The sequence below is a fragment of the Vitis riparia genome, chromosome 19 (genome assembly GCF_004353265.1).
Source record: "Vitis riparia cultivar Riparia Gloire de Montpellier isolate 1030 chromosome 19, EGFV_Vit.rip_1.0, whole genome shotgun sequence".
NCBI lineage: Eukaryota > Viridiplantae > Streptophyta > Magnoliopsida > Vitales > Vitaceae > Vitis > Vitis riparia.
Genome location: NC_048449.1, coordinates 7,876,989 through 7,896,049, shown reverse-complemented (window position 1 = coordinate 7,896,049; position 19,061 = coordinate 7,876,989). Strand labels below are relative to the sequence as shown.

General features: G+C 27.6%; 2 protein-coding genes across 3 annotated transcripts; both read right to left on the bottom strand.

The window, feature by feature from the left end:
- Nucleotides 1-376: 376 nt before the first annotated feature.
- On the bottom strand, nt 377-1,140 carry LOC117908713 (metal tolerance protein 1-like). 2 transcript variants are annotated; one of them, XM_034822397.1, is made up of 2 exons: nt 944-1,140; nt 377-837 (listed from the first exon to the last, which is right to left on the bottom strand). In XM_034822397.1, exons 1-2 carry the CDS (start codon nt 1,047-1,049, stop codon nt 665-667), a joined length of 279 nt encoding a protein of 92 aa, XP_034678288.1. In that variant the 5' UTR covers nt 1,050-1,140; the 3' UTR covers nt 377-664. The 2 variants fall into 2 exon arrangements, with proteins under 2 accessions (XP_034678288.1, XP_034678287.1); XM_034822396.1 differs by having other exon boundaries at nt 393-840; nt 944-1,138.
- Nucleotides 1,141-18,381: 17,241 nt separating this feature from the next.
- On the bottom strand, nt 18,382-19,042 carry LOC117909648 (glycine-rich protein DC7.1-like). The gene is made up of 2 exons (XM_034823740.1): nt 18,880-19,042; nt 18,382-18,766 (listed from the first exon to the last, which is right to left on the bottom strand). Exons 1-2 carry the CDS (start codon nt 18,983-18,985, stop codon nt 18,594-18,596), a joined length of 279 nt encoding a protein of 92 aa, XP_034679631.1. The 5' UTR covers nt 18,986-19,042; the 3' UTR covers nt 18,382-18,593.
- Nucleotides 19,043-19,061: the final 19 nt, after the last annotated feature.

Sequence of the window (19,061 nt, the reverse complement as noted above, 5' to 3'; positions counted from 1 at the left end):
TTATTTTAAAGGAAGTTATAAGATTATTGAATTCTAAGGTGCATGAGAGAGGTAGTTTCCAAATGAAAATTCGGGTGTGTGGTTTTTTTCAATAAATGGAGATTTTGGAAACCAATTTATTCCATGGGAGTACTCACTTTCAAGCATTATATTTGGAAGAACAGGGTGAAAAGGGGTGGGTTCATATTGGTCATGAAGTTGCACCATTTATTGGAGTGGAATCAAGGAGATTTAAATTAAAAAAAAAAAATTCCTTAAAAAATGAAAAAATAAAATAAATAAACAGTACTGATGTTCAAAGTTGAAATTACTAATATTATATTGGTGCAAATGTAAAAGCCATCAATGAGAATTGAAGGGCATGCTACCATAGTAAAAAAAAAAAAATTCCCTTTCAAATCCAAATTCCGGGCAATTCCAAGTAAATAATGCAACGTAAAAAGGGTAGGACCCCCAGACAACATTCATCATACTTTATTTAGCACATAAAAAACATAGAGAAATAAAAGATACAAGCCCCGACCTACATATTTAACAACTGCAGCAATGCTGGTCTAAGGGAGTACCCCTTAGCCCACATGCCTTATTGACATATACGCTTTCATAATCTTACATAAAACGCACCCTAATCATGCGTGGCCCACATAATTAAGGATTGATTACTCTAATTCTGAGCCCCCTCAGTCTCGTCTTCCACATCCTCACCGGCGCCACCATGACCAGGTTTCCCATGCCCATGTCCTTTTCCGTGCCCATGTCCTTTTCCGTGCCCGTGCCCGTGCCCGTGTCCGTGTCCGTGTCCATACCCATCGTGCTTCTCCTCTTCCACGCTGACCACTTCTGCCATAATTTAAGAAAACAAAATTATCTCTATGTATATGAACATATAATATAACTTGCCATTATTTCTACTGAAAAAGTAGTTGAAAGAAATTTAACTTACGAGTTTCGGCTGTTTCAGCTAGCTCCCGACCTGAAACCTCAGAGGACAGGATGAGAACAACAGCAAAGAGAAGGCCAACGAGAAGGAAAGTCTTGGAGTAAGCCATCTTTCCTACACAAAAGCAAAGGAGGTGAAAGACTCTACTGATCAAGGAAACTCTCAAAGATGTTTCTCTGCTGGATGGATTGCAAGGGCAATACGAACTCGGTATTTATAGACTTTCGTGTGAGTGAGTGTGAGTGCAAGAGGCTGCATACGTAGTTGGGATGTTCACGTAGCTTCGCTTTCCCATTCAATATATTGTTTCATATGATTAAGATAGAAATCCCAGGGACGTGGCAAATAGGCTAACTTGAACAGCCATTATCTGTAATGGAGAAATTAAATCAGAGGAACCAATTTGTGGAGATACTTGTTTCTCAGTGGCACTGCGAAGGATAATAGACTGAAAACTTTTCATGAAAGAAGTCGCAGGAAGCACGCATGTGTTATGTTTTTCTTGATAGGCAAAGGGACCCACGTATTAAGTTACCGTCTTTAGCACCATCACTGTCTTGTGAACATAGCATGGATTTGAGCTAGGTTCATTAAGTTACTTCTTCGTGACATAAAGATGATGATTTCCGATTTCAGGCCAACAAATTAACATCTGCCCGATCCCCACATGCCCTATAATGTTGGCCAGATTCTATGTAAGATAAGGACATGTTTGGTACGCATAGTGAAGAATGAGAATGGAAATGAATATTTTGTTTTACTACTATTCCTTATTGATAGGAATGAATTTGGTAATTTTAATTTTTATGTTTGCATGCATATAAGAATATAAGATTGGAATGATAATTTGTTAATTTGTATATCTAACTTAAAATGAAAATAGGAATGAAAATGAAAATAAAAAAAGAATTATTAATAATATTTGTATATCTAACTTAAAATAATTCTTTATTTTTATTTTTATTTATAAAAAAATCTCACGTTCTACATTGTTTGAAGTAATTTTTTATTTTCATTTGAAAAAATTCTTAGGAATTTGTTTTTTTTTTCTAAATAATAAAAACTTATTTGGGTGCATGATTTTAAAAAAAAAAATTGCTTTTAAAAATTTATATCACTATTTGATTGTTATTTTTTAAAAACAATTTTTAAAAATAAAATAAAATAGAGAATTATTCATTCGATTTTTCACTAGAAAAAATGAATTTCAAATCGACTTTGTATTGAATTTATTAATAAGTTTTATAATTTCAAAAATTATTTAAAACTCAAAAATATATATAAAATGACTATAAAAAATAATATACATAATTAATACTATAAATTCTTTAATAAATTTTGTAATTTTAAGAATAATTTGAATTTTAAAAAATTGATTAATTAATTATAGATAAATAAAATAATTTAGAATGTCATCTTCACAATTGGGTTATAAATATATGCATATAATAAAAAATTTGGCTCATTTATACCTTAAAAAAATAAATTTTATTTTTTTATATTAATTTAAAATAGAATAGTATTAGAAATTATTAATTTTGAATAACTATTCTTTATTTTTAACAAAATAAATCAATTAATGTTAATATCTATATATTTATAATATTTATAAAAATATATATATAATTTCTGATTTTATTATTTTATTAATATTCATATTTATTAAAAACTATTTATTTTTTAATTTATTTTTATTTTTATTTTTTAATAAGACATGAATTAAATTTAGTTTACATTATATTATCTTAATTTTTTTTAAAAAAAAATTACAAAATAAAACTAAAAATTTCTTTTCAAAAACAACATATTCAAAAAAATGTTTAGTTTTTAAATTTTTAAAAAGTATTTTTAAAAATAACTTACATTAAGAAATCAAAATACCTCTAGTTGGAGAGAATTGAAATCCTACTTATAAGTGAGATTTTATTTCCATTTGAATCACTTTTTTATTCATTCCCATCATAATTTAAATTATTCAAACATGGGAATTAAAGATAAAAATAATTGGATGCTCATCCTCACTCTTCATTTCCACATGTCAAAGACATGTCATCCATAGTCCTGACCTATTCATAGCATCTAGCAGCTTGAGCTCATGACGCTGAATCTATTGAATATGCAGATGTATAACGTCATCACCGTCTTAAGAGTTTTTAACAAAAAAAATATATAAAAAAAATTGGTTTTACCTTGCACTTACTTTCCACCACCTACATCCTCGGGACACAATACCTCGAGTACTCTACTGAATTCATCTCAATCTCTGAGAGGATGTAGGTCCCTTCAACAAGCCATAATTATTTAAAAAAAAAAAAAAACCTTTTAAAGCTTTCAAAAATGGTAGGACAAGTTATATGACGTTTTCCTAATGATAACATCCAACCCTAAAGCACATTTAGATAAGGTATGTATAAGCTCAAAAGCCTAGAGGGTCGAACACAAAATTTGAAAAAAAATTAAATCTCAACTTTTTAAAAATTAATTAAAATATTCTAACTTAATTTCAAAACTTTCCATCTAACTCTAACTTATAAAAAAATTTGTCTTTACTTAAATCTTTTCAAATTTACATATAACCATCTGATTAATTAAACGACAGCCTCAAATCTTCAATAAAGAGTAAATCATCGTCTACAAATGTCACTATTTAAAAAAAAATCATATTTCATAATGAAAAGAAACAAAATTATCAACCAAAAAAACAAAGCAAATGTCCTAGCACTATTAATTCAATTCATCCAAACACCCATATCTTTTCCTACTTGAGAAAATGACAAGACCTAATATTTGTACTCAATCATAAGATGTATTTGCAACTCTCGTAGTTTTATACATTAATGTTATCCGGGAGCAAGTCAATAATAAACAAGAAAATAAAATAAATGAAAAAAAAAAAAAACTACACTTTAACACAAGATTTAATGACTCAATAATGTATCTACATTCACAAGAAAGAAAAGAAAAGAAATTAATTGATTTGCATTTAATTTGAAAAACGCTTTTCTAATTTTTAATTTTTCAAAACAATTTTCACTTTCTATTTTTTATTTTCTTAAAAAATACATTTTGTTTAAGAAAAATGAAATCTGTTTTTAAAAAATAAAATTTGCAAAAAAAAATTTTGATTTTAAGTTTTTATTAAAAATTGTGAAATTAAATATAATTAAAATTTTATATAATTATGATTATTTTTTATCTTATGTGTTATAACATATATACTATAAAGTCACGCTTTCATTGTATTTGTTCATTATTCTTTTTTATTTTCTTTACTATATTTTTAAAAAAAATAATAATAAATATTCTAATAATCTTCTGACTAATCAATTAAAATGAATTAGTTTATATTCAAAAAATATATCAACTTATATGTAATCTCTAATCCAAAAAATAAACCAAATATTTATACATTACTTATTATTTCATGTTTTATTTATATTAATATTTTTATATATACAATATTTATTTTTATTTTTTTATATTATGATCAATCCCATAAGGTCTTTTTTATTTTTATTTTCTTTGTTTTGAATATTTTTGAAAATTGTTTTCACCTTTCTTAATAAAATTTTGAAAATAACAAATTGATGTTTTCATTTTTTTTTTTCCATTTTCTGAATTTAGATTTCTAGAAAACAAAAACCGGTTGTGGACCCCGCATTTCGGCTCATGCGTTTCCCACTCAATGGCGAGCTCGATTTTAATTTGAAAGATTGATTTGTTGATTAAAAATGACTTGGAGTCGCCACTTATTTTTGTTTTATTTTTAAAAGGAAAAACAAAATAAGAAAAAAAAAACCCTAAGTGTGACTCCTGAAGAAAAAAAACGGGTCTGTGAAAAACCGAGTCTAGATCCGGGGGTCAGGTTACTCATTGGGAAGGTACGGTGGTGAGCCGTAGCACCCCTCTAAGCCCGCATATGTACGACCTCTACTAAACGAATTGAGGAAATTGTGGCAATTAATTAATTAATTATGGATACCAAGAAAAATAATCAATATACAAATCATGGTGAAAATCAATATGCACAAAAACGATGATGAAATTTAATTACAAGAATACTCAAAATAAATAATAAGAGGATTATGCAAAATAATTTATTGAATTAAATAAATAAAAGATATTTAAAAAAGGTTTTGAAGAAGTTTCAAATGATTCTATTAAAAATGATTTTGAATTAGTGATTTCCATTTATTCACTTAAAAAAAGGATTAATTTATTTTTTTCAATTTCAGTTGTGTTCAATTTTCAAAAAAAAACTATTTACACAGATTGTATCAAAAGAATTTATTACAAAATTTCAATTTGGGTGCAAAAATTATTTTTACTTACTTTTACTAGAAGATAATGAATGTTTACAATTTTATTTACAAAAGTATCTTGATTCATTTTCATTTAAATAAATAAATAAACAAAAATACAAAAAAAATTAAATCTCTATTTCTCAAAATACTTTTAATCTCATTTTAATTAAGGACAAGGAATTTATTTAAAAGAATATTTTTGGACAATTTTATTAAAAATTAATTTTTGGGACAACTTTAATTACAAAACAATTTTTGAACAATTTTTATTAAGCAAATAAATTTTTGGACAATGTTATTAAAAACAATTTTTCAAATTCTATTAAAAACAATTCTTTTGGATTTTTCTAAATTTTTATAAATAACAATAAAAAAACTTTCTTATATTAAAAATAATATTTTAAAATTATTGTTTTATCAAAACACATTTACTGAATTCTTCTTCTCACTTAAACAAAATTTATAGTTTGTTCGATGTTTAATTCTGTACACAGTCAATAAATATATACAAATAAATATTTACAAGAACTAATAAAAATAAAACCAAATAAAAGTGAGAAATAAAATATGTGTCAAAATAAACTTACCACAAGTTCCACGTGTCATCAATTCGTACTCAGCCAACAAGATTGCAGAGTGGATCCATGCAAAAAACAAGAATGACACAGATGTAAATATCCAGAGATGTATAAAATCTCAAACAAATATTCAAACCCAAATTCCAATTTCAAATTAATCCCATAAATTTCATCAATTAAAATGAGCCCAAATTACTATAGGTCTTAACCTAGAACATCCAAATTAATAACAAAAAAAATACAAACACAATCAACCAAACCTAAGATTAGATAAATTAAAATAAATTCTACTAGACCTAAATTTAATACTCCCTAATTTAAGTCTAGTTCAATATACTCCACAATTGTCCCATGCCCAAATTAAACAATTCAAATTGGCTAAGTCCATATAAAAAAAATACATAGTCAAGAGAAATAATATGCCAAGCCCAATACAATAAGCTCAAACAAATAACAATTTAACAATAGGCCCGAGTCCAAATAAACAATATGCAATTGATATAATCCAAATATCCTCAAATTAATTACCAAATACAATATACCCACAAACCCAAATTAACAAATTTCAAATTAATTCACTAACAATAAATTAAATCGAATTACGTATTGATCTACCAACAACAAATTAACCCAAAATTTTATGTTAATTCAACAATCCAAATTTCACAAACAACAATTACCATTAAAATAAAATTAAATAACAACAATAATAATAACCATAACAATAACAATAACAATGAAAATGACAATAATAATAATAATGATAATAATGATAATAATAATAATAATAATAAAAACGTGTGTGATGGGGGAGTGAGTGGATGAGAGAAATGAGAAGATGGAAAAATAAAAAGAGAAAAAAAGGAAAATAGAGAATGGGAGAGCCGGCTCTGTGGATCTTTTGAGAAGGGAAGCAATAAAAAAAATGAAGAAATAAAAATGAAAAAAAAATGAAGCAGGGGGAGCTACTGTCGTGTGGGAGAGAGAAGGAAAAGGTGGAAAAAGAAGAATAGAGAGAGAGACGGCCGTGGGAGTGAGGAAAGGAGGAAGAAGATGGAGATAATGGAGGAAAAAAAATGGGGGCGGAATGGGGGGCTCGACCTCGGGAATAGTGGGGGAAAACCTGAAAATGGAGGGCCAAAAAAAAGAAATGAGGGGGAAGGGAGGAGCTCCATCCAGGGGCCGGCCGTGGGAAGAATCGGAAGAGTGGGAGCCCTCAGTGGGAGAAAAAGTGGGGGGAAAAGATTGGGAATTGGGGGGAAAACCAAATGGGGGGCAAAATGGGGAGAAAAATAAAAATGGGAAGTAAGGAAAGTGGGGTGGGGGGGGGGGGGGGGGGGGGGGGGCGGGCCATGTGGGAAGAGTGGGAAGAGAGAGAAGAAGAGGGTGGGGTGGTTGGGGAGTAGGAAAGAGAGAGGAGAGAGGAGAGAGAAAATAAAAATAAAAATAAAATAGATATAATAATAATAATAATAACAAATAAAATTAATAAGTAAAAATAAGATTTAAAATAATAATAATAAAATAATAAAAATAATAATAATGATAATTTACAAAATAATGAAAGGGTGAGTGGGTCTAAAATAACACATGTAATTGTGATTTAAAATTGGACTTAAAATTAATATAAAAATAAAATTGTGACAAATTTTGAGGTCCACACTGGTAAAACATTGTCTAAACATTTTTTAAAACCTACCTTTTGTTTTCTTTGAAAATAAAAACAGAAATTCGTTGAAACAAACCACCTTACTCTTTCCATTTTTTATATTTGATTTTTCGAGTGTTTTATTATTCCAAAAAAAAATAATTTTTTAGTCTTTCCTAGGAATTGAGGAGATAAGTGACCCAACTATATCAATATCATTACCACCCACCTTATTTGGTGAAAAAACGGAAAAGAGAAACTAAGCAAATTAAGGAGATGTCATATCATAAATTGAGAGGTGAGAAAGAAAAAAAGTCAAGTACAGTCCAAATGTACGTCGACCTTCAAAAGTTTATTTGATGGATCAAATCTGATTGGTCTCATATGAAATTTGAGGATAATATTCTATTTTATTTGGGGAATATGGCTACAAAGCTCAATTTCAAAAGTAACGATTCGTAGTTTTTGGTAGGGTGATTTATCCCAAAAAAATTTATTTAATATATTTTTAAGAAAAAAAGTTATAAATATTATGCCATGAAATAAATATGTTTATACTTGTAATAATATCCACGGGTGATTTGGTATATGAGTGTTATTTAAATTATATTTTTATTGATGTTGATAAAATAGTGCTAGAGGAAAATGAAATGATCATTGATTCATGAGAATTTTAAAAAAAAATGTGTATTGAATTTTTAAATTATTGGAGTCTATTTAAAAAATAAAAATATGTTTTAAAAATAATAGTTTCATATTATATATTGCATTTGTATCATAGTGGTGTGAATATAATGAGAAAAGATTGTGTAAAATGGAAAGAAAAAAAAATGAGAGGTAAAAAAGAAATGTCACATGAGAGGATAAATTAAGAAAAGAGCAAGATCACAAGTATGAAAAGCACAACAATAGACCCGAGAAAAGTCTGAATTGAGAGTATATTTGAATACATACACATATTATTAGGTGAAAGCCCAAGAAAAATGGTTCATTGGGTGTATTCACGTCCATTTGTATTTTTTTATTAATTACCAAGATATATATATGCTACATATTCGGGTTAAAATAAAATATCTTATTAATATTTTCATGTATTTTTAGTCTTCGATTATTACTTGTTAACCCTGTTGGGTGTACATTAGATGTGTATTAATTTGGGGAATTTGGATATATGTAATTTAATTATACTTTGATGGGTTGAAAATAAACTATGAGAACATTTGATTTAGAAATGGTTGTATAGACTTTGATAATTATTTGAAATTGAATATTATTAGCACTTAAGAGGTAACATGAAAAAATTCATTTAATTGAACTTTTAATTTATAAAGACCATTAAAATTAAATTGTGATTTATTTGAATATTAAAAAAAAAAAAAAAAGCCAAGGTATACAAGTTGACTATCAGCTTGGATAGGAGTACGATAACAACGGAGTGAGATTTTTCGGGTACAAGCCCTACAAGTCTTCTATGGCTACAGGCCCTCGTCCCACCTTATTGGTTTGGAATTAAAATAAATAAGTTATGAACAACTTTGGGTCTCTTTTTTTTTAAACGCACGGCAAGTTTAAGATTTCCATTTTTTTTTTTAAATGCGGGATAAGTTCAGATTTTACCTTGTCCCATCTCATCTCACCCTAATTATATGTAAAATTAATTTTAAAAAATAATTTAATTTAAATTTTTTATTTCCCCATTTTTAATACATATAAAATAATAAAAATAATTAATTTGCAATAAAATAAGTTATAAAAATTATAATATTTTAATTACTTATAAAATATATTTATTTAATTAAAATTTTTTAAATTTATTTAAAAAAAAAAAAGACTTTAATCAAGATGAGGTGAAACGAACATGGTAAATTCATATACCCACCCCACTCTATTTTTCTTTTTCTTTTTTTACTAGCATAAGGATGAGAATTATTTTAAATAAGTAGGATGGGATTGAAATTTTCTATATTATGTCACCTATTATTTTTAACTTCTTAATCAATAATAATTTAACTAGGTTCTTTCCAAAATTTGTTCTCCAAATTCCATTAATTTATTGTTATTATTTTTAAACTAAATTTCTCAAAAATATATTGTTTTTCTATTTATTGCATTAAACCATTATTATTATTAATATTTCCTTTGTTAGCTTAAAACTAAATATTATTATTTTTATTCATTTTCAAATTCAATGCATAACCAATCCATTACCCTCTTATCTTCATTACACGCAAAAAGCCCTAAAAATAAAAGAAAGTCTCATGTTTCTTCTCATTATTTATTATTATAATATATTTATATATACAATATTTTCCGATGCCTAACTCAACACCTTGGCAACACACGTGTCCTCTAATTTTTTTTTATTTTATTTTTTTAATCCCACGACATTCTACAAAGCCACCTACACGCCTCTCATTATATTTATTTATTTATTTTATTATTTTTTTCACATGGTACATATATCTACACATTTTCTTTTTCTTTTCTTTTCTTTTTTCCAATCTAAAGCCTCCACAAACAATTTATTTATTTATTTTTTAAATTTAAAATTTCTTTTCTTCCATTGATTTTTTATTCATTTTTTTTCTACACAATTGAAATTTTCTAAATTTTCATATTATCATCATAAATTAATCCACATTCATAAATTTTCAATCTTTTGATCTAAAAATTAATTTAACAAACTATAATCTAGATTGAGATCTTCCAAAACAATATTTAAAGTGTTTAAAACTAACTAACAAATATAAAATATTAATTTAAGGAATAAAATCTTACATGGAAAATTGATATTCAACCCTAAATCTAAGTTCTTTGATATTTTTTATCTTCATGTAAAAGGGTTATAAAAAAATCTAATTTATACGTAGGGATTTTAAATAAGAAAATACATTTTTACCCTTATTAAATTATTTATTTATTTATTTATTTTTAAAATTACAATTTTACTCTTGGGTTTAGGGCATTACATATACTTCTTAGAGTTAGAGTTATTCAATTGATTACATAATAAGTGAGATCTATAACTCAATGATTATATAAGTAATCTTGATAGATAATAATACTACCTTATTATATTACAAATATCAGTTCATGAGCAGTCTACATACAGTGGATAGTAAGTCACGAACCTGAGTTTTGTCTCGTTATTATTTACATAGAGTACTAAAGTGCAGTTGATTCTCTTTAATAGAATAATGAATCAACTTCATCTTTAGATTTTGAGGAAATCAATATTCTTATTGGTCCCAACAATCCCCACTCTAAGCTCATATATCATGGTGGTACGGTTTATGAGGTTTGGATTGACTCTCAATTCACTTTTATGCATAAAAGCATTTTGATAATTATGCAAGGTTGCATAGGGGATAGCAAACAAGTTCTCTAAAATATGTGAATTGACTAATTAAATAGACATATATAGTTAATTAATCAATTAGGACCCGTTTTAGACTAAATTAAATTACTTAAGCTTTGGTAGGCTCAAGTCACTTAAGCCTAATAAAGAAACCCTATAAATACCCCTTAGGGGCTAGGGTTTTCATCACTTTGGAAAATAGTCGTCTTCTACCTCTAAAGATAAATAGCCTAGGATCCCTCCCTCCCAAAGCCTACACTTTGGAGTGTCAAGATCGTAATTCGAGTCATCGAGAGGAAAATCTTGGGTGTACAAGACCTTCGAACTATTCAGGCTTCAACTTCATTGAGCGAAATTGATTTGAAAATGTTTAAATTAAAGGTAAAGTTTTCTGATGACTTTTCTCTAAATCTTAGAATGTTAAAATTTTATTTTTTGCATCCATTACATAGGATCTAAAGGCCTAGAGTAGTTTACATGCACCTATATGATCCAAGGTACGAGAACAGAAAGATCTAGGGTCTCGATAATAAAAACCTATTTGGTCGTGTGATTTAAAAACAAAATTGTTTTTAAAAATTTATATCACTATTTGGTTGTTGTTCTTTAAAAACAATTTTTAAAAGCAAAGTAAAAAAGAGAACTGTTCTTCTGATTTTTTTTCTTTCCTAACAATGAATTTCAAACTAAGTGAGACTTCGTATTGAATTTATTAATAAATTTATATATATATATATATATATATATGTGTGTGTGTGTGTGTGTGTGTGTGTTAAATTCTTTAATAAATCTTATCACTTTTAAGAATAATTTGAAATTTAAAAAATTAATTAATTATAGACCAAATAAAATAATTCACAATATCATCTTCATAATTAAGTAATAAATGCATACATATAATGAAAATTTTAGCTCGTTTATAACTTAAAATTTTAAATTTTGTTTGTTTTTATATTTATTTAAAATAGAATACTATTAGCAATTATGAATTTTGAATAATTATTCTTTATTTTTAACAAAATAAATTAATTATGCTTTTATAAGATGTTAATATCCATATTTTTATAATATTTATAAAATCATATAAATAGTATTGGAAATTATTAATTTTGAATTATTATTATTATTTATTTTTAACAAAATAAATCAATTAATGTTAATACCTATATATTTATAACATTTATAAAAATATGTAATTATGATTTTATTATATTATTAATATTCATATTTTATTAAAAAAATTATTTTGAATTTATTTGTAATTATAAATTATTTGTATTTTTTTAATAAAATGTGAATTATATTTATAGTGTGTTTAACAATGTTTCTATTAAGAAATGTTTTTAGTGAAAGCATTTTCTTTAAAAATGTTTTTAGGATAATCATCTATCAAGTGTTTATCTAAAAAAACATTATAAGTAATTTTTCGACCCATTTGGTAATGATTCCAAGAGACACTTTTAACTTTTTTAACACTATAAAATTTTTATTTTTCAAGTATTAAAAAAGATAAAAAAAAAATATTTCATAAAATCACTGTGAAACACACTCTTCAAATTTTTAAAAGTGTTTCCTAAAATTTATCATACACCTACTTTTTTTTTTCAAAAACACATTTTAGGATTAAAAAAAAAAGGGCTTCCTAGAGTCATTGTCAAAAAGACCCTTAATTTATATTATATAAATTGAATCTACAATTTGTATGTTTTACAAAATCAAAATAAAAATTAATTTTAAAAATAACTTATCTAAAAATATCTTTAATTTTTTAATTTTTGAAAAGTAATTTTAAAAATAAGTTATACTATAGAATTAAAATACCCCTATATGGACCCCGTATTTTCACGTGCATTCCCACTCGATGGGATGACTAGCTTTTTTATTTGTTTAGTGAAAAATTGATTTTTAGAAAAAGAGTTGAATTCGCCACTTATTTTAATTTTTTTTAAATGGAAAAACAAAATTAAAAAAAAAAAACCCCTAAGTGTGACTCTGAAGGAAAAACAGGTATGTAGAAAACCAAAGTCGAGTTCGGATGTCAGATTACTTATTGGGAAGGTACAGTGGTAAGCCGTAACACTCCTCTAAGCCCGTATACATACGGCCTCTACTAAACTAATCAAGAGAATTGTGGCAATTAATTAATTAATTATGGATACCAAGAAAAATAATCAATGTACAAGTCATGATAAAAATCAATATACACAAAAATAATGATGAAATCTAATTATAAGAATATATGAAATGAATAACAAGAGAATTGTGCAAAAATGATTTATTGAGCTAAAAAAATGGTATTAAAAAAATGGTTTTCAAGAAATTTCAAAAGATTTTATAAAAAATGATTTCAATTTATTTATTTACAAAAAAGAAATTTCAATTTATTTTCAATTAATGATTTGATTCAATTTCATTTGTATTTAATTTTCAAAAAAGTTATTAGTACTTATTGTATCAAAAAAAATTATTACAAAATTTTAATTTGGCAACAAAAATTGTTTTACTTGCTTTTTTTAGAAAATAATGAATTTTTACAATTTTATTTACAAAATTATTTTGATTCTTTTTCATTTAAAAAAATGATTTTTACAAATTATTTAAAATGACATAACTTTATTTGCAAAAGAAATTTTAATTAAACCTAAAAACAAATATTTAAATCCTCTATTTCTGAAAAACACTTTTAATCCCATTTTAATTAAGGAAAAATGATTCATTTAAAAAAATATTTTTAGACAATTTTATTAAAAATTAATTTTTGGGACAACTTTATTTACAAAACAATTTTTGGACAATTTTTTTAAACAAACAAATTTTTGGACAATATTATTAAAAACAATTCTTTTAGATTTTTCTAAATGCATTTTTCTAAATTTTTATAAGTAATAAAAAAACTTTCTTTTATTAAAAATAATATTTTAAAATTATTGTTTTATCAAAACACATTTACTAAATTATTCCTTCTATTTAAACAAAATTTTCAATTTGTTCAATGTTCAATTCTGTACACACTTAATAAATATATTAGAACGAATATTTACAAGAACTAATAAAAATAAAATCAAATAAAAGTGAGAAATAAAATATGTACCCAACTAAACTTACAACAAGCTCCACGTGCCATCAATTCGTACTCAACCAACAAGATTGCAGAGTGGGCTCATGCAAAAACAAAAATAGTACAAATATAAATATTTAGAAATAAATAAACTTCACAATATATATTCAAGCCCAAATTTAAATTTCAAGTTAATCCAATAAATCTCACCAATTAAAAATGGACTCAAATTGATAAATAACCCAACAAAAATATTTAATATATCATAGATCCTAATTTTAAATTTCCAAATTAACAACCAAAATATTAACTCTTAACCAAACTCAAACTAGGATAAATTAAAATAAATCTCATTAGGCCTCAATTTAATATTTCATAATTCAACCCCAATTTAATATGCAAACTTATATCCACAACCAAAATCAACCTAATTTATGTTATTCCTAATTTACAATCAAAATCAAACACAATTTAATAAGTAAATAATTAAATAAATTAAACAAACTCAAAACACCCAAACCGCTACTGCATTAATCAAACAATAATAAATATAATGGTAATAATAATAATAATAATAAAAACAAAACAAAATTAAAATTAAATTTTTAACTAATGTTGGCGGTGGGGGAAAGAAAGAAAATGGGAGGAAAGTGGGAGATGATTGGCGGCCGGGAGTGGCCCATTGGAAAATGCATCTGCATCACACCGCCGGCAATGGTGATGGAGATTGCTAAAAATGGGAAGTGATGTGGAGAAGAAAATGAAGAGAGAGAAAAAAACTAATAATAATAAAATGAAGAAAGATTGGGTGGAGTTGTGTGGGAGGAAGAGCAAGCTGAGATGAAGCAAAAAAATGGAGGAAAATAAATGGCCCAACTGGTGTGTGGGTCGTGTGGCGAGTGGCAATGTGTGTGGGAGTTAGGAAGAGAAATAAAGATGAAAGAGAGGAGATGGGGCGTGTCTGACAGGGAATGGGAGTCGTGGAGTGTGGGGAGTGGGGAGTGTTAGGAAGTGTCTCAAATTCCTAATTAGTATAAATTCCTTTTTGTAAAGAATATTATATATAATATTTCTAGGTTGATATATTATTGTAATATTAGACTTCCTTATAGAATAAGGAAGGTTGTTGGAAATATCTTTATAAATATTCTAGGTCATGAGGGGAAAAAGTCATGAGATGGAGATGAGCCTGTAGAGACTATACAAGGTGGATAGAAATGTGAGGAAGAACGGGAGGTACCCGGTGGAGCGAGATGACTCGTAGTAAGGTATGGATACAAGGAGTGGGGAAACATGGGATGTTTCGGGAACCCAATAGTTGTATATGGTTCTGTCCTCTATAATATTATCTATTGTATAGTGGAATCATTATCTCTCATCCGTGGACGTAGGCATGATTGGTCGAACCACGTTAAAACCTCGTGTATCGTATGCGTGATTGTTTTATCTTTGTGTTCTTGAACTAACATTGTGGGCATCAAAGCTTTCGCTGGCACTACAACTGGTATCAGAGCCTAGGGTTAGGTTTGAGTGGGAGCAATGGCAGAGGAAACAGGAAAGGCGTCTGGAATAGAAAAGTTTGATGGCACTACAGGGAGTTGCAGAGAGGAAGGAAAAAAATGGAGAAAATATGGGTGTCGGCCACTTGGGAATCCCAAAAAAAAATGGGGGGAGGGAAATAGAAATGTCATGGAAAGAGAAAGAAGCGGGAAGAATAGAGAGGAAAAAAAAGTGGGGGAAGCCGGTTGTCTTCGGAAATGGGGGAAAAATCTAAAAAAGAAAGAGGGAGAAAGCAGAAGGGCAAAATGGGAAGAGATGAGAGAAGGGGGTAGCCGATGACTATGGTCTTTTGGGGGCAGAGCAAAAAAAAAAACTGAAGAAGAACCCACGGAAGAAAAAAAAATGGGAGGGAAGAAGAATAATAAAATAAAGAAAAAAAGCTAGCTAGGGGCATGACAGTGGCATTAGGGGTACGGGAGGAGAGAGAAAGAACGGGTGGGGTAAGTAGGTGGAGGAGAAAAAGGAAGAGAGAGGAAAAAGAAAATAAAATAAATAAATAAAATATAATAATAATAATAAAATAATATAATATAATATATAAAATAATAATAAAAACTAAAAACTAAAGGATGAGTGGGGTATATGTAATCGGGATTTAAAATCTGATGATAAAATTTAACTCAAAATTAATATAAAAATAAAAGTCTCGACAAATTTTGGCTTGTACACCCTAATTAAAAAGAATTAAAATTTCAGAAAAAAAATTTATCCTATCAAATTTCTCACCTTGCCATTGGGTAATTGTTAATGACTTACTGATGGAGGACCACTTTTACTTGATCTTCTCTTCGTACTGTAGAATGAGGCTCCATAGGATTAACTCAAAGATAGCAACAATTCAAAAAGAAAAAGAAAAACATTGCCTAATTACCCACTTCAGATGAAAGTGAATGTCCAAATCTCGGTGTGAATAATCTGGTACTTAGAAATATAAATTCTTTTATATGGATTTCCTTCTAAGAAAAATGCTGTGCTGTGTTTCTCATATCATTTTAAAGTTCCAAAAAAATCATGAACCTTCCCTTAATGACACAGTTGGAAACTGGAAACAGCCAACTATGTCTTATACAGTTCATGTATACGTACGTCACTCCACACGTCACCAAGTCCAAAACACAACACTATTATGTCAATTGAGAGTGCCACATGGGTGACAGGTGTTGGATTTGAGCTTAAAATTCAACTCCATATGCATGGGCAAAGTTCCCTACATTCTAATTTCTATGACTTCTAATTTCTACTCACTACTCACATGATATCTCTTGAATGATTACGTCCCATCTAACGTCATTCTCATATCTGTCCTCATGTCCACCGACCTCTCAATTCTCTTCAAATTTATCTTAGATAACAAAGGACACCCTCGCATGCCAGCACTTAACCATTTTCAAATCTTTTTTTTTTTTTATATACATTAATTCCATTTATTTATGTCTTTAAATTTTTATCACCTCCATTTTTATTCACATTCAATAATCAAAATCTCACCATACATATTTAATGATTTAATGATTTAGATACAACTTGTACCATCGGACCAACATAGAACCAAATTAGAGTTAATAATTATTTTTTCAACAGTAAAAATATAAATACAATCATTATATATCATTTCAAAGGTAATTATTTCATAATATAAATAGTCGATCATTTTCAATGACCAAATCTTTATGCTCTAACATGCACTAAAATTACAATAAATAATAATCATAAGATATAAACACCGTTACAAGACGCCTCCATTATAAAAGGACATCGAAAGTTAAAAATAAATAAAGATATACACTCTAAACCCATACAAAATATTTGCCTTAAAAATTCTCTGGCTAACTTAATCATTGAAGAAGGATGCCCAAAACAACCATCCAACGACTACTTTTTTACAAGATCATCCAATCAAGTGGAGAAAACTACCCAAATCGAGTAATCGTTCATTGTGCACCAACAATAATTATATTTGGTATACTTATAAAAATGGGAATATAAGTAACTCTTGGAGTAAGTGTTGGATAGGAAGTATTATTGTTATATTAAATTGCATAAGTATTTTTTTTTTTATACTACATCTGGTTTCTTAAATAGAGGACTGAGAATGCATATCCTATTTGTATTTCATTTTCTCCCGAGCTACAATTTCAATGAATTTATATAAATAACCCACAAAATAGGATTGATTGCAATAATCTTCAACTTAAAATATCTCAAAGAAAACTAAGAACTCTCAATAAAAGGCTTTACCATGCAAATTCTTTTTATACCTATATAATTGGTTATTATACTTTTTACCTTCATTTTTTTCTCAATTCAAAAAAAAAAAATTCTTTCTTTTCAAATCCAAATACTAGTAATTCCAAATAAAAATTAATCTCATTTATACTTTTAAGGTTGAGTGTAAATACACTAAAGTTATGTTTGGTGCCGAAAAGTATAAAGAAGAAAAAAAAGGGTAAAAAATGATTTTCTCATTATTATTCTATAAAATATTACAAAGAAAATTAAATATAATTAAAATTAGTTAAAACCTTATATATTTTCAAATTATTTAATCTTTATATTGATGAATTAAAATAAATGTAAAATAACAAATAAAAATAATTTATCATCTTTAACTCTATTTTTTATTTTCCTTCACGTTTTATTTCCTTTTACTTTTCCTCTCTATTTTCTTTTATTTATAATTTCTCTCAAATTTTCCGAAAACCAAACATAGCCTAAGTTGTTGCTGGTTTTAAATTTCGCCCATCATGATTTACTTTTTAGATAAATTTTAGGTTTTTAGATAAATTTTAGGTAAAGATTTTAGGTGGGTATGTTGAAAGGGATTAAATATTGTGAGGGTATAACCTAATATAATTTGAAACCAATGATCGTAAGTATATTTACACAAAATCATATCTCAACAAAATTACTCCGAAGTAAATAATATATCCCAAGAAAAAAAAAAGGGTAGATCACCCGACTGCATTCATCATACTCCATTTTAGCACATGAAAAAGCATTATATTAAGCATAGAAGCTACAACACAGCCATGCTGGTCTCAGAGAGTACCCCTAAGCCCACATGCCTTATTGACATACACGTTTTCATAAACTTACATAAAACACACCCTAATCATGCGTAGCCCACATAATTAAGGATTGATTACACTAATTCTGAGTCCCCTCTTCCACAGCCTCACCAGCACCACCATGACCAGGTGGATGGCCAGGTCCCCCATGACCAGGTTTCCCATGCCCATGTCCTTTTTGGTACCCATGTCCTTTTCCGTGGCCGTACCCGTGTCCATACCCACCGTACTTCGCATCCTCCACGCTCACTTCTGCCATAATTTAAGAAAACGAAATTTATTACTTTAAATAAGTTAATCAAGCATCTCTATATGAACACATAACATGCCATTAATTTACATCTACTAAAAGAAATTTAACTTACGAGTTTGGGATGTTTCAGCTAGATCCCGAGCTGAAACCTCAGAGGACAGGATGAGAACAACAGCAAAGAGAAGGCCAACGAGAAGGAAAGTCTTGGAGTAAGCCATTTTTCTCACACGAAGTAACTCTCAAAGATATTGTTTCTCTGCTGGATGGATTGGAAGGGCAATACGCACTCGGTAT

Bases quoted from the DNA above. Each gene is read 5' to 3' on its own strand.
- LOC117908713 (XM_034822396.1), bottom strand. From the start codon at position 1,049: ATGGCTTACTCCAAGACTTTCCTTCTCGTTGGCCTTCTCTTTGCTGTT. The intron at 841-943 runs GTAAGTTAAATT...AAATTATGGCAG, and splicing joins AGCTGAAACAGCCGAAACTC to AAGTGGTCAGCGTGGAAGAG.
- LOC117909648 (XM_034823740.1), bottom strand. From the start codon at position 18,985: ATGGCTTACTCCAAGACTTTCCTTCTCGTTGGCCTTCTCTTTGCTGTT. The intron at 18,767-18,879 runs GTAAGTTAAATT...AAATTATGGCAG, and splicing joins AGCTGAAACATCCCAAACTC to AAGTGAGCGTGGAGGATGCG.